Source organism: Fusarium tjaetaba, assembly GCF_013396195.1.
Source record: "Fusarium tjaetaba strain NRRL 66243 chromosome Unknown NRRL66243_c0000132, whole genome shotgun sequence".
Lineage (NCBI taxonomy): Eukaryota > Fungi > Ascomycota > Sordariomycetes > Hypocreales > Nectriaceae > Fusarium > Fusarium tjaetaba.
The window spans coordinates 90,754-104,759 of NW_023501328.1; the positions used below are offsets into that span (position 1 = coordinate 90,754).

The 14,006-nt window shown below is 49.1% G+C and overlaps 6 protein-coding genes across 6 annotated transcripts; 3 read left to right on the plus strand and 3 right to left on the minus strand.

The window, feature by feature from the left end:
- Positions 1-252: 252 nt before the first annotated feature.
- On the minus strand, positions 253-5,952 carry FTJAE_6751 (cohesin loading factor subunit SCC2; the record flags this gene model as incomplete). Its single annotated transcript, XM_037353396.1, has 3 exons — positions 253-5,524; positions 5,577-5,760; positions 5,808-5,952. 3 exons carry the CDS (start codon positions 5,950-5,952, stop codon positions 253-255), a joined length of 5,601 nt encoding a protein of 1,866 aa, XP_037206182.1.
- Positions 5,953-6,486: 534 nt separating this feature from the next.
- Positions 6,487-6,956, plus strand: FTJAE_6752 (DNA-directed RNA polymerase I subunit RPA12; the record flags this gene model as incomplete). Its single annotated transcript, XM_037353397.1, has 3 exons — positions 6,487-6,601; positions 6,652-6,886; positions 6,938-6,956. The coding sequence occupies 3 exons, from the start codon at positions 6,487-6,489 to the stop codon at positions 6,954-6,956; spliced, it is 369 nt and encodes a 122-aa protein (XP_037206183.1).
- Positions 6,957-6,990: 34 nt separating this feature from the next.
- Positions 6,991-8,055, minus strand: FTJAE_6753 (deoxyhypusine hydroxylase; the record flags this gene model as incomplete). The annotated part of the gene is made up of 2 exons (XM_037353398.1): positions 6,991-7,507; positions 7,559-8,055. The coding sequence occupies 2 exons, from the start codon at positions 8,053-8,055 to the stop codon at positions 6,991-6,993; spliced, it is 1,014 nt and encodes a 337-aa protein (XP_037206184.1).
- Positions 8,056-8,943: 888 nt separating this feature from the next.
- On the plus strand, positions 8,944-9,972 carry FTJAE_6754 (nucleotide-binding NBP35; the record flags this gene model as incomplete). Its single annotated transcript, XM_037353399.1, has 1 exon — positions 8,944-9,972. The coding sequence occupies one exon, from the start codon at positions 8,944-8,946 to the stop codon at positions 9,970-9,972; it is 1,029 nt and encodes a 342-aa protein (XP_037206185.1).
- A 90-nt stretch (positions 9,973-10,062) lies between these two features.
- On the minus strand, positions 10,063-10,694 carry FTJAE_6755 (glia maturation factor beta; the record flags this gene model as incomplete). The annotated part of the gene is made up of 4 exons (XM_037353400.1): positions 10,063-10,251; positions 10,316-10,449; positions 10,523-10,625; positions 10,692-10,694. 4 exons carry the CDS (start codon positions 10,692-10,694, stop codon positions 10,063-10,065), a joined length of 429 nt encoding a protein of 142 aa, XP_037206186.1.
- A 405-nt stretch (positions 10,695-11,099) lies between these two features.
- On the plus strand, positions 11,100-12,407 carry FTJAE_6756 (3'-phosphoadenosine 5'-phosphosulfate sulfotransferase (PAPS reductase) FAD synthetase; the record flags this gene model as incomplete). Its single annotated transcript, XM_037353401.1, has 8 exons — positions 11,100-11,189; positions 11,263-11,271; positions 11,317-11,361; positions 11,413-11,507; positions 11,559-11,576; positions 11,626-11,918; positions 11,966-12,185; positions 12,242-12,407. 8 exons carry the CDS (start codon positions 11,100-11,102, stop codon positions 12,405-12,407), a joined length of 936 nt encoding a protein of 311 aa, XP_037206187.1.
- Positions 12,408-14,006: the final 1,599 nt, after the last annotated feature.

Below are 14,006 nucleotides of genomic sequence, written 5' to 3' on the forward strand. Positions count from 1 at the left end.
ATGGCCTCGTGGCTATAGCTCAGGTATCATCAAATTGCAAAGCCACAATGCTCCAAAACGCCATTCCTCTTCTCTTAGCTGCATTTCCACTTCAGAAGACCAATGTATGCCCCATCGGCCAAAGCCATTTTCCCAATAAACGCTTTCTTCGATGCGCCCTCGCGGGCTGACAAACGCCTGTCCCTGTCACTTTCCTTACTTGCTTGAAAGCAGTCCAAATCACTTCATAGCCCATGTTCGATCAACGTCTGCTCAAATCCAGTCTCCATCTCCTCCAAGATCTGCATCCATATCAGGCTCAGGTAATGGGTTTTTTCGAGGTCGACCCCTTTTTCGTGGCTGGGAGTCAGAACGCGCCCGTTTCTTGCGGCCACCAGGCGTATGTCCTCCCTTTCGCTTGCGTCCCCTATCCGCAGCAGCTTCGCCCTCTTCATCCTCGTCTGCGCTGGGAGTCGATGGCCCTAAGTCCATCTGTTCGCCGTCATCGGCGACCTTGAACTCCTTGTCAACGTTGAGGAGTTCAACAAGGTCGGTACACTTCCTGATCATTCGCTCTTGATCTTGAAGACCAGCCATATGAGACTCAATCTCGTCCCAGACCTTATCTCCGTGAACTCCTTGGACCTTGACTGGTGTCTTATTGAGATCTTTAGCCAGTGCTTTGGCCTTACTGTCATGTCGGCTAGTTCCCATGCCGTAAAGTCGGCGCAGGTACGTTCGCGTCTCCCACATTGACAGCAGAATGATGGATGCCGTTGTGAGCTGACGAAGGCGGCTGGGCTCAACGTTGGCTGCAACCGCGAGCGCTGCCGGGGGCTGTCCATCTACGGATGCTGCTAGAGCCATTGACTCGTTCTGAGTTCCGGGGATGCTCGCTGGGGTGTCAGACGCCGATAATTGCAGGGCATCCACACGGACATTAAAAACTTCTGACTCGATGGCCTGAGCGACTGGGGCGCCCGTGCTCGTCACCATTTTTTCGATCGCATTGACGGTAGTCTGCAACTCTCCAACGGTCTGATATTCGAAGAAGGCCAGGTTCTCGGTGATGAACCGTGCAAAGGCCATGTGGGATGGGACTTCCTCGCTTATATCGAGTTTGACTAAATCAAAGTCTAACTGGCCACAGAGCTTATCTAAAAAGCGCTGACGATTCTTCATTTTGCTAATCTTCAGCACCTCCATCAAGAAGTGTAACTTGGACTGGAAAGGGTTGGTGGTAGCACCGCGTGTGTCCTCTACTACATCGCGTTGATAGGCAAAAGCCGATTGCACTGCTTTGGCATACTCTCTTTCCAGAACAGTTTCGTGCTTCTCATGCGAATATCGATGTTCGGAGAAAGCCAGTTCTGCAATTCTGCGGTTTGTCGATGTTTCGAGAGTCATCAAGGTAACACAAGTCTCCTTGGGGTGTGTCAAGCCTTGTCGGTTAATGCTGCCGAGAACTTCCGCGGCGAGAAAGGCATGGTCGCCCTGGCTTGAAACTGCGATTCGAGAAACGTGCTTCAGGAACCTCTGTGAGGTGGCGCTGGCCACATCGTCAAAGTTTGTCCCTCCCATGACTGCGAGCTCCCTCTTCTTGCCAGTTGCTGGTGCTTCGGCCGCTGTTTCAGATCGCTTTTCTTCCATGAGAAGAAACTCTCTAATTGATCTCAAGATGAGTACCTCAAGACCAGGTATCTGCTCTTTGAAAACCTGATCAAACAAGGTGTACAGTTTAGGAACAACATAGTTGCGAGGCCATGCTTGGCAAATCAATCCAAGGGCGTCGAGCGCTGACTTGCGAATCTCGAGTGGTTTAGAAGGCGCGGCAAGCGGTATCAGCTTCTCGATGGCGAGCATAGGAACGGCTTCTCCTTTCCAGGCGGGCAACTTCGATTTGAACCAAGCAGTCCATTCGTCGAGCTTACAATGTTTTGCAATCATGCCAATTAATAAGCTATATCCATAGGTAAGAGTGGTAGCCGTCTGATCGATAGGCCTGGCCTGGATTTGTACGAGTTTCTGGATGCTGGAATATAGAGCAGAAACCAGAGGTGTGTAATTATTGAGTAACCCACAAACAACCTGAGTGCAGGCAACCAGATCGTCGAGAGGGTTCCGTTGGTTGACTCTTGTGATAGCCTTGAGCAAGAAGGTGCGTACTTCAGACAGAAACTCGGTATGGACACTGGAAAGAGTGGGCAACACTCGGCGATAGATGATTGTCACGTGCCGGAAGGCAGCCAACTCCTCTGGCGTAGAGAAGTTCGCAAGATGTGGTTTCAGAAGGCGTATCTGTTCGAAATTGAACAGTTTGGGATCAGCATTAGCAAATATCGTGAGCACCTGCAGAGCGTCGCGCCCAGACGGAGTTGACGGATCATCCGGATCGAGGTTATCGATTAATCCAAACATGTTAGCAACGAGTTTGGTACAGACTGTGAAAGGTCCACCCAGAGACTTATCCTTTGGTTTCAGGATGGTTCGAAACACCTTGTCAAGCATTTCAGTGACCGTACCGGACTTGACAGTCTGGATGACAAGCGATACGTGCTCGTTGAGTGAAGTTTGGTAAACTGCGGTTCCGTCGTCTTGGTAAAAGGGCGCAAACCAAACCTCCTCTATCATCTGGCGGGCTAAATCACGGACACCCTCATCTGGATCCTGTACTCGACGCAACAGCCCGTTCGCTATCATGCTCCGCAGTGCCTTGCTTGGATTGCGAAGATAGATATCGCGAGTAAGCTTCATTGCACGTTTGCGTACACCGAGGCCATTGTCATGGAATCGATTGACAATCATGGGAGTCAAGGACGTCTCAAGGCGTGGTCGCATCGTCATGCAGTTACCAAGCAGTCCCAGAGCAGAGTCTCGCACTTGAATTGATGAATCGCCAGCACATTCCAATATCAGATCAATCACGGTATTGTCGGCATCCAAGATTGAGGGGTCAGTCTCGAGCACTTGGTTCACGCTCTTGAGACTGCGGCTTCGGACTGTAGCTTGGTCACTAGCCATAGAGCCAAGAAGAATGTTCAGGATCTTGCTGAAAGCTTCGCATAGTGGTGAACGTAATAAGATGATCGAGTAAGAAAGTTTGGCTTGATTTGTCGATACAGTCTTGATTTTGAACGTGTATTCGTTGACAAGCCATCGCCGATCCTCAACCATCATCCTCAATCGATAAGCCAGACGTCCGAGTTCCTCATCTCGTTCGTCATCTTCATCTGTGTAAGAGTCGTAGCCGACATGCACCTGGGATGCCCAGCCCGTAATGAGAAACGAGATGGCACTCGACAGGTGTGGATCTTCGTCACTCCTGCTCTGCACATGCTCTAGAACGACCCGATAGGGCCCAGTCCAAGCTACCAGCTGTTCCAAGCGAGTTTTGTGTTCCAGAGCTTGATTGGCGACATCGGCAAGATATTCGGACAACTCGTCACCGTCTGTCCCATCGGAGGAACTCGTGAGACTTTGAACACGAGAACGGAGGCGGGAAATGGCAGCACTCAGTCCGCCCAATAGTTCCAGTGCCATGTTTTTCGCTGGGGCAGCAGTCTTGGGTGCTTCGAAAAGCTGGACCATCATAATCATCAGAAGGCGAAGCAATAGTTCAGCTGACGGCCAGTCGGGTGAATCAAGGCAAGTAGTAAAATCTTCCACGAAAAGATCAAGAAGATTTCGGTAAGGGGTATCTCCAGATTTGGTCGACCCGATGGCACGTTTGACGATGAAGCTTATCACATAAGATGCATTGCGCTGCGCCGCATCAGACAATGGAGCAACAGAGATCTCAAGGTCCTTGAGAGCAACAGCGTGTTGCTTCGCGCCCTGAACCTCACTCTTAATCGATGAAACAAATTGCTTTGCAAGTGGTGCGCGATCCTCCTCATCGGAAGTTCCTTCTTGCTCGTGATTGGGGTTATTGTTGAGATTACGCATCAATTTACTGCGTGTTCGATTTTTGTTGTTATCCACTCGCCCCGAACTAGCTTGAACCAGCCTCATGATCAAAGCTGACACAGGCTGAATATTTTTCCCGTCGGATAGCTTGAACTGTCGAGCACTTTGCTTGCCGACGGGGAGCTTCTCCAGGGATGTAAGAATGTCGTCGATGATGCCTTGGCGTTGCTCAGGTTTGATCAAGAAGATCTGTGAGAGCATGTCCATTGCCACGGACCGAAGCCCGTCAAACTTTTGAACTCCCAGGACAGAGTCCTTCTCAAAGTATGCATTCTCCATGAAAATAAGCCGGGAGGCGGTGTACTCCATTGAATTGATCACTGACTCTGAGAGCTCGATCTTAGTAACAAGTTCTGCTAACAAGGCGAACAACTTCTGGCAAGAGAGGAAGACAGCGTTGATAGGCTTCTTGTTCTTCGAAAGCAACTTGAATACAACAGATGCAGGTCCAGATGGCCGAAGTTCCACGAGAGGCATAACAATGTCCTCGGTGACCTTTCTGAAGACATCAGCGCATCTCTGGATAACAGATTCCGAATACAGCTGCTTGTCTTCTCGTCCGCCCGAGAGAATACGCAGGCATGTGCGAGCTGACTTCAACATTGTCTCCACGTCCGAAAGCTGCTGTATCCATGTATCAACGGCATCTTCGCCCCAAGTCTCGTCGACTCGGATCTCCAGATTCTCAACTTGCTTCAAGCTAGCATCACTCAGTTTGATGATTTCAATCAGATGCTCTACTGGGACGCGGTCGAAACATCTTAGAGCAATTGTCTTCTGAATAGCACCATGCATTTTCTGTTGCGAAGAGGCGGTCATAGCAGCCTCTTGGTCTGATGTCAGAGAAACAATTTCGTCTTGTCCGGGTCCTGCTTCAAGCATTCGTCCTACCGAGTTGAACACAACGCGTACAAGCTTGTCGAGCGCATGGAGGGCTGCCTCGCTGCGTTGACGCTGATCAAGGCTCTCCCCAATCAGATCTGGACTATGAGAGTGGGCTTCTTGGCTCTCTTTTCGAACCGATAGATGATGGGGGTCCTCCGGCCGAGCTTCGACCTCGATGTACTCTTCTCGATTGATATTGGCAGCTGGTAGTTCAATCCGAAATGCCCCATTCTGATTAGCTTCGGTGGTCGCTTGGATGGGAAGCTGAGCTGCTGTGGCTGGAGGCTGCGCTATCGGCTGTATTTGCGGTTGCTCATGTTGGACTGGAACAACTGAAAGGTCTTGCTGAGGCGCATCGCTCACGTCAACATAAGTTGAAGGATCAAATTGTCTCTTAGATGGTATCGCAACTTCGATCCTAACGGAGTTTGACTTGTGTGCTTTAGAGTTATGCGCCGGCAAGTTCGGCGGCTGTGGAGGAATTGGTGATTTTATTGAAGATGATCGTTGCTTGGGTGTCGGGTGGCCAGGTGCTTGACCGTTGACCTGCTTGGCATCAGAAGCCACGGGCTTTGTCGTCTTAAAATAGCCTCCAACTTTATCGAAGACATTTCTTGTCAGCGGCGACAAACCATCAATCAGGCTCTTGCTGGTGGGGGGGGTCGATTTCATTCCTGAAATTGTGGTAAACTTGCTACTCGATGGTCAGATTGTGGTCCATAGTAAGCACGGCATAGTTATCATACTAATGTGTTCGTTGACTGGGCTTGATTTCTTGGAGGACATGGTCAACCGCTTGCTTTACGTTGCGCGGCATCTGATTATGGCCCGCTGCTTCCTTATTTAGGATGTCGAAGTCGTGTGTTTGAAATAGGTCAGATAGAGGAAGCGCAGGGGAGCCTGAGCCTAGAATGGGGTCGGGGATGATGTCTGACGAGAGTTAGGCGAAGATATATCAAGAAGCGGTGATAACTGACCAGAAATGAGAGGAATGGTTGATGTTTGTGGTGAATAGGGAAGCGCCTCTTGGAGGGTGAACGGACGAGCAACAATGCCCTCCTCAGCCCCCATTTGAGCAAACTGCCCATTTGGGTCCGCCCCATGCTGCTGCGTGTTGTTCATTGTCGCAGGAAGGAAGGCGATTCATCGCATATCTTGGTTCGAAAGGAAGGAGCGAATGGATACCAGCGCATCGGATATTGACAGGATAGGGTCGGGTATGGATCAAAAGACACGCTCTGTGCGCGTGTGCCAGGGAAATATGTTCTCAAGAAGCATGTAGTCGGAGTCGCGGTAAGGTGATTGTGTTAAAAAAGCAACGGGATTAAATGCAGCTAAGCATTGTTACCCGCTTTGCGTGAATCTAAACGACGAGGTCAACACCTGGGAAACCAACATGATCAGCCTCGCGAGCTTTGGACTTTCCTTGGATGTTTTCGAGGCAGCTACTGGTCTGTGCGCAAAATGCACCACCACTCAGAGGCTATTCCATCATGGCCCACTCTTGCCTCGCCAGTTTTTCCGGAAGACCCTTGCAACCTTCGATTTGAGCCTATGATGGACGGGCCAATTTTTTGTCTCTGAATTTGTTCAGCTTGCGCATGTAAATTGGTCGACCGAATTCTCCAATTGTGCAGAACTCACTCACGACTCACAATGGCTGCGATCGGAACTCTCGTCTTTTGTATCGACTGCGGTAATCTATTGCCTGCAACAAAAGGGACCCAGCGAAATGTTTTGCATTGCGAATGCTGTGGTGCAGAGAATCGAGGTTTGTACGCTTGGTGTGGTATTTGGCAAGATCTCTAACAGGTTGTGCAGACACCGGTTCCAAAGTTACCGTTACACAAACAAAACCCTCCGATTTCCCTTCTTTCTTGAGACAGAAGCTCCAGTCAAGTGTCCAGGCTGTTGAGAAGCACAATTTGCAAACTGATAGCACTGCTCACGAAACATGCCCCAAGTGCGGTCGTGAAGAGGTCAAGTATACCAACGTTCAATTGCGCGGCGCAGACGAAGGATCAACGGTCATCTACCTTTGCGATTGCGGCAACTCGTGAGAATCCCGAATCCATCTATTTTAACTAATCTAACAATCAACTTTTAGGTGGCATGAAAACAACTAGACGCAATACTCGACAATGCGAGTGCACTCATAAATCATACAGAAACTCCTGCGGTCTCGGGGATCAAAGCATACTCAGTCTCTCCACCCTTCTCATACTCAGCGATATCCAGCGCAACAATGCAACTCTCTCGGACAACCTTTTCCTTGTCGTGAAGGAACTTTCTTAAGGTAGCCTCGACACCTTCCTCCTCGCCCAGACTTCCAAGTGCCTCGGCCGCTTCATGCCGAACCATGCTAGCCTCGTTGACGTCACTCAAAGCCTCAGTCAGGGCTGGGATAGAAGCGGGGTGTGAAAGCTGGCCAAATACAAAGGCGATCTCGTGTCGGAAGAGTGCGGAGGAGTCGGACAATCCTTTAGCAAGAGCGAGAACAGCGGGGACAGCAGTGGGCAGGTCGGGAGGTGATGCCAGATCTCGGAGAGCAAACATGGCGCGGTAACGGAGGAATAGAGGCAGATTTGTATCCATGAGCTTGTGGCCAAGCTCCTCGACCTCGGCTTTCTGTTCGGATTCGGGCATCGGGGGCGCAGGGTCGATAGAGGCAAAATCACTAGACGACAAATGTTAATCAGGGGCAACCCCAACATGTCTTTGCACAAACCTAGGGCGCAACTTTTCCTTTCGTCGCTCCTCTGAGTTCTCCCACTCGATGCGCTGGATAGCGATCTCGCATGTCTCGATAATGCTTATGTCCTCCTCTTTGCGGTCTCGGTACTCGCGGAGGATGTCTAGGTTGTCGGCCCAGCCCAAGGCTCCAAGGGCTTCGGCAGCTTCGTGGCGGCACATTGGGTCCTCCTTCAAATCAGCCAGAACCTGTCGAAGAGGCTTGACAGCAGCGGGGTTGCTTGTCTGGCCTAGACAGTATGCGAGCTCATGCTTGAGCAAGGCTGAAGGCGAGGTGAATCCGGCAGCAATGGCTTCGATGGCCGCGATCCTTGTAGAATCGTCATCCGAGGTGGTCGCAACGTGCTTCAGTGAGAAAAGAGCACGAAAACGGATGGGAAGAGGGGTGTCCTCAGAACAGAGGGATTTCCTCAAGCTCAGAACCGTGGAATCGGCGGAGTTGGAGGTCTCTGGGGTATCAGCAGAAGGAGACATTTTGGATTATTGGTTGGAAACAGATCTTGATGTATAGTAGGGTGTTCTAGATCAGCTCAGAATAAAATCTTCGCGGGGTCCTGAGCTTATCTTATCTCAGACAAATATGAAATAACCCCGCCACTGATCGGCTTTTTTTTTTAGGTGTCTGTCGTGAGTTTTGGGCAGATCACCGACCGCCTTTAGCCGGTCCGATAACCGGCGGGCTCTCAGCGTATTGGGGTACGAAAATGTTGATATCAACTCACTAACAGTAAGTCGTTGAATAAGCATTTTTTGGAAAGGCCATTCTTTCTTCTATGTCTACCAGGCATAGATCAGTAGGTATTAAGGAGCCAACGGTGCGAGCTTATCGAGTTCCCTTCTTATTTCATACACTTAGCTCCCCGTAATCTACCTATCAAACAAATATTTCTACCTGTAAACAAAATGTCTCAAGATCTAAGGGATCCAGGAGACTCGTATAGTAATCTCACCTCCCGCAACTTTCCTCGTAGAGCTATCTTAATGCATCTACCTATTCATGAATCTTTATTACTACGACATATCTTGACTCATTAGCATTTGTTATTCCGCGGCGATACTTCACATCGCCGGACGCTTGCTAAGCAACCAATCAACATAGACGCTTAGTACTTACCCTAGGAACAACCACATAGATTATCTTAACCTTGTTAACATTCTTTGGACTCTCTTAAAAGTTAATACAGAAAGATACCAGATCCTAATTAGGAAGAATTAGCCCTCACTCCTTTTTCTTTTTTACTACCTACTCTTTTCCTCGCTGTCCAGTACAACCCTAAAAATTTGTTGCATTATTAAGCTTCGAGTTCACGTCGCCACCTCCGACTCACTTTCCTTTGCTTCACTTCACTTCACAAAAAGACAATGGCACCCTCTCTCGAGGCCCCAGAGGCTGTAGACGATGTCCTCGCCAATCCGATCAAGCAGAAGCCACAACTAGTTGCGCCAGAGCCACAGAACTGTGTTGGCCCTGATTCAGAGCAAGCCGGTAAAGCGGATGCATGCGCCGGGTGTCCAAACCAGGCCATCTGCGCATCAGCGCCCAAGGGACCAGACCCTGATATCCCTATCATCTCGGCGCGTCTGGAGAATGTCAAGCACAAAATACTAGTACTAAGCGGAAAGGGCGGCGTCGGAAAGAGCACATTTACATCTCTCTTGGCACACGCCTTCGCGACAAATCCAGACAGCACCGTGGGTATCATGGACACTGATATCTGTGGACCCAGTATTCCCAAGATGATGGGCGTGGAGGGCGAGACTGTGCATGTCAGTGGTACAGGTTGGTCACCCATCTGGGTCATGGACAACCTCTCGGTCATGAGTATTCAGTTTCTATTGCCCAACCGGGATGACGCTGTCATTTGGCGGGGTCCCAAGAAGAACGGACTGATCAAGCAATTTCTCAAGGATGTGGAATGGGGTGACCTTGACTTTTTACTTGTCGACACACCACCAGGCACAAGCGATGAGCATCTGAGTGTAAACTCATTCCTGAAGGAGAGTGGGATCGATGGTGCTGTCATGGTCACCACACCACAGGAGGTATCACTTTTGGATGTGAGAAAAGAGATCGACTTCTGCCGCAAAGCCGGTATCAGGGTGTTAGGTCTTGCAGAGAACATGAGCGGCTTCGTCTGCCCCAAGTGTTCAACCGAAAGTCAGATCTTTAAAGCAAGCACAGGAGGAGGACGTGCGCTGGCGGAAGAGATGGGCATTCCCTTCTTGGGATCAGTGCCCTTGGACCCTAGAATCAGGATGGCATGTGATTACGGAGAGAGTTACTTCGACTCATTCCCAGATAGCCCCGCCTGCATTGCGTTTCAAGGAGTTGTCAAGAATGTTGCGATGCAGTTGGGATTAAACACCCAGGATGTGCTGCCGGATGAGTAGGCAGGTATCTTCAAGTTACGTTTTTATGTAGATCATGATATATGGATTTCGCTGCCACGCCACGTTGCCTTTCTTTTGTGTGATTCTTGATTACTCTGACTTGAGCTTGTCGGGGATCTCCTCCAAATCTTCCGCTGACTCGATATCAATAATTCGTCCGACCTCGGCCGTGTTGCGCATCAGCTCCTTGGCGCCGGCGTAGAGCATTCTAATCTCGGCGTTGCAGGTAACGGGTAGATAGAAGATAAGTACGTATGGCACAGACAAGCGCCCATCGCCCTGTTCTCATATCAGCATCATGTCAAATATCAGGGATTCCTGTTAGTTGCTCGATCAGACATACCATGGTGAGGGGGTAGCTCAGGAGGATAAACCGAGGCGCATGATCGGGGAGGTCATCGCCAATTTCTTCGAGGGAAGTATAAACGGTCTTGTCTTCGTCTTGTCGGATTTCGTAAGTGTTCTTATCGATCAGGTCTACAGGAGGGGCGGTTAGCAAGAGAAAGGAGACATACGGCCGTCAAGTCTTATCAAAAAGAGACGTACATACAAATAACAGCTTGGGGATCCTTGGCCCGAGAAGTCGTAAGTCTAAACTTGCGGAGGTGGTTCTTTGACTCTCCGGAGAAGGTGTACAGTCGCGATTCCGACGCCTAAACGCAAGATGTCAGCGGGCGAACTCCGCGGAGATGGAGAGGAAGGCGTGTGAGTGGTTTTACCATGTTGAAGCTTTATTCAACTTTTATAATAGGTAAAGTCCGCTTTGTAGCTGTTCGAAAGCTGTGTTTGATACCTCAACTCTGTTTAGCAGTTATCAGTCGAGTTAAGTTGGTGTAGCCCAATGCCCCGCCAAAGGGTAGCTGTTGACTTGACCCCACATTGTCCCGCCATAGGTTGTCTAGCGGATCGGGTTAACGTCATCTACAGGCTGTTGAAATCGAGACAACATTGGAACAATAAAGGGAGAACTTGCATATTTACCCTGCTATCTGCCTATCACCTGATCCTCAAGCTCTCCTATTGCATCTGACTTTAAACCATCCATGTTCTCACGCATCTCTCAGGTAACCCGGCATCTTTCATCCCCCGTCCTTGGCAACACCAGACGATTCGCCCTAGGAAAAACCATGGCTCCTATATCGGCAGATGAGCGCAACTCGCGCACCATTTCTACAGCCGCCTGTTTGATCATCGGTGACGAAGTTCTGGGTGGAAAGGTATAGTTATTTGAATACATCTTATCTTACTGTCTGTGTAACAGAATCGGGGTAACTGACATCATGAATGTAGACAGTTGACGTGAGTAATTGAAGTATGAGCTAGATATTGTATTAATCGAGATAGACCAACTCTGCCTATTTTGCCAAATGGTGCTTTAACCTCGGAATTGTAGGTCTAACCGTGGGTAGCTAAGAATGCGCGAATGCTAAATAAATATAGAACCTCAAGCGCATCGAGGTGATAGAGGACGATGAAGGCGAAATTGTTGAGGCTGTTCAGAGAATGAGTGACCGTTATGACTTTGTTGTTACTAGGTAAGTCCTTCGGCGACGCTACATAGAAAGTGAATAGCTAACATGAATCAGTGGTGGGATCGGGCCTACGTGAGGATTCACTACACTCAATTTAATATAAGGCATGCTAACATCTTAGACACGACGACATTACTTACCAATCGATCGCCAAGGCCTTCAACCTGCCTCTCAAACTACACCAAGAAACCTTTGACAAGATGAAGCTGATGTCAAAGGTTCATCCCAATCAACCCAAGTTCGATTGGGATGTCGACTCGCCAGCAAGAAGGGCAAAACTTCGCATGGCTGAGCTGCCAATTGATGAATCTCGGGACCTTAAGAAGCAAGCTCTTTTCCCCCATGATGATCTTTGGGTTCCCGTATCAGTCGTGAACGGAAACATCCATATCCTGCCGGGTATCCCTAGACTCTGTATGTCATTTCCTGAGCGCCGCTTACTATCTGCTGACCAGGAACAGTCCAGAGACTTCTCGATGGGCTGAAACCTCACATCCTGCCACGTCTCAGTGACCCCGAAGGGAAGGGTACGCATAGAGTACTGTTCTCTACGCCTCTTCCCGAGAGTGGTGTTGCTGACTACCTCACAACCTTGGCTGCTAAAGTTGGGCCCAAAGGTGTCAAGGTCGGAAGTTATCCTCGCTGGGGCAAGAAAAATAACACGGTCACACTTGTTGGACGGTTAGCAGGAAACATTACCAAATGCTAAAGAGCTAAATATACTGACACAGATATAGGGATTTGGACTATCTTGAGAGTCTCGTTGATGAAGTCCAAGCTGGCATCCAGGGTCTGCGAGTTGATGCTGAGAGTGACGGAGAAGAAGACCCGAAGGAGATTAAGAAGCAGGCGACCGAAGACGCGGACAAGGACACCGCGGAGCAAGTTGCTGAGAAACCTTGATATACTCCGTACCAGTATCTTGATAACTGTGATCCTTGGATATTTGGAAGTCCAAAAGGTATGGTGGCGGGTTGTAGTTGCGCTGATCACAGTAACATCCGTTGTAACTCTGTAAAGAGCTGCAATTGGCTACATTGCATGTTTCGTTGATATCCTTGAATATATGTAGACAAGTGTTATAGAATGTTCGGAGTTGCAATCTGATACCGGCGCACGGGCTTGAAACTTTCGGTGATTCAACGGTCAAAACCTGATCGTCTCCTCGATCATGGCGCTCTTTATTCAGACGAGCTGCATAGGCAGCATTCTTAAGCAGCAGGTATCTCAGAGTAATCTAACGTAGATGGCATCTAACACTTAGACTTGTGCATCGATTTTACTGCGCAGTTACCTGTGCAGGTATTCGACAAATCTTGAATTGCATGTAGATTCAGCACTTGCGGCCAACACATAAAACATATGTCGTGCATCCTGGTACAAAGCAAAGGTGTTGAATCTTTGTTGTATCATACCTTACGGATACTGACTTTAGGGTTGGCAACCGAGATAAGACAATGGAGCAGACTTGAGTCTCATCTCCGACGCCCTGAGGGGCCGTAACGTAGTATCGGCGTTGAACAAGTTGACTTGCCAAAGTCATATTATCATACGATTTTAAGTAACAAGAGGGGTCAGTGATCTATTGATGTTGCAGATCAACGCGTGAACATCAACTTCGATGAGACGCCTCCGCATGGAAGGCTAGAGGAACTCGTGCTTCATGTGATGACACGCTGTATTCGGAAGCTGACTCGAGGCTCTTGCCTATAAGGAACCTGGGGTGTGACGAAGACCAGGGGGTATGAACAACGAGGATGGTGGAGGTGGAGTCAATAGATTGTCTTAGGCACATCGTAGCGGCGATAGCAAGGCTCGTGACATGATCGGCGCCGAGATCAGAGGTTAGACCTTGAACAAACCCACGACACCTGAGGAGGAGATTGAAGTATGTCGTGATGTGCGCTTGGCATAGAACTAAGCCAGAGTGTAATCTACCGAAAAGGGGTTGTTGCTAGGACGAGTCCTAGAGACATATCCAAGTGGATCACAACCTGGAACTGGTGGAGACGGGCGCAAGCGCAAATGCAAAAGACGTCATTTCGTTCTAGAAGCTGATTATAGAAGTTGTTGAAGATCATTCACATTCAACTTGATTGCATTGATGTTCCGTGTGGTTGCATTCGGCCGAAAGGGTCAAGAAGCGGAACTTCAAGCGACACAGGCGAATATGTTTTGAAATAGTGACTGGTAGCATGCCAGTATAATTGTTCATGAAGAGGTGAGGGTGGATAGAATCGTGTTATCTAATGAGTTTCTGAATATGTTTATAAATCGTCCTTGTAACTTCAAGCTCTCCTCTCCCTGAACTACAGGATCACGTGTCTGCCCGCTGCAGCTCTGACAGAAGCTCCACACGTTTACCCCACAAGTCCCGAGCCGCAATATCACAGCTACTTCGTTCTATCGTCAAGTACCTATTCTTACAAAGAGATGTCTTCCCCTTGTAAAATCCTATAAGTTCTTCTGCCCGTAGAAAAGACTGGAACCCATGTGAGAAAC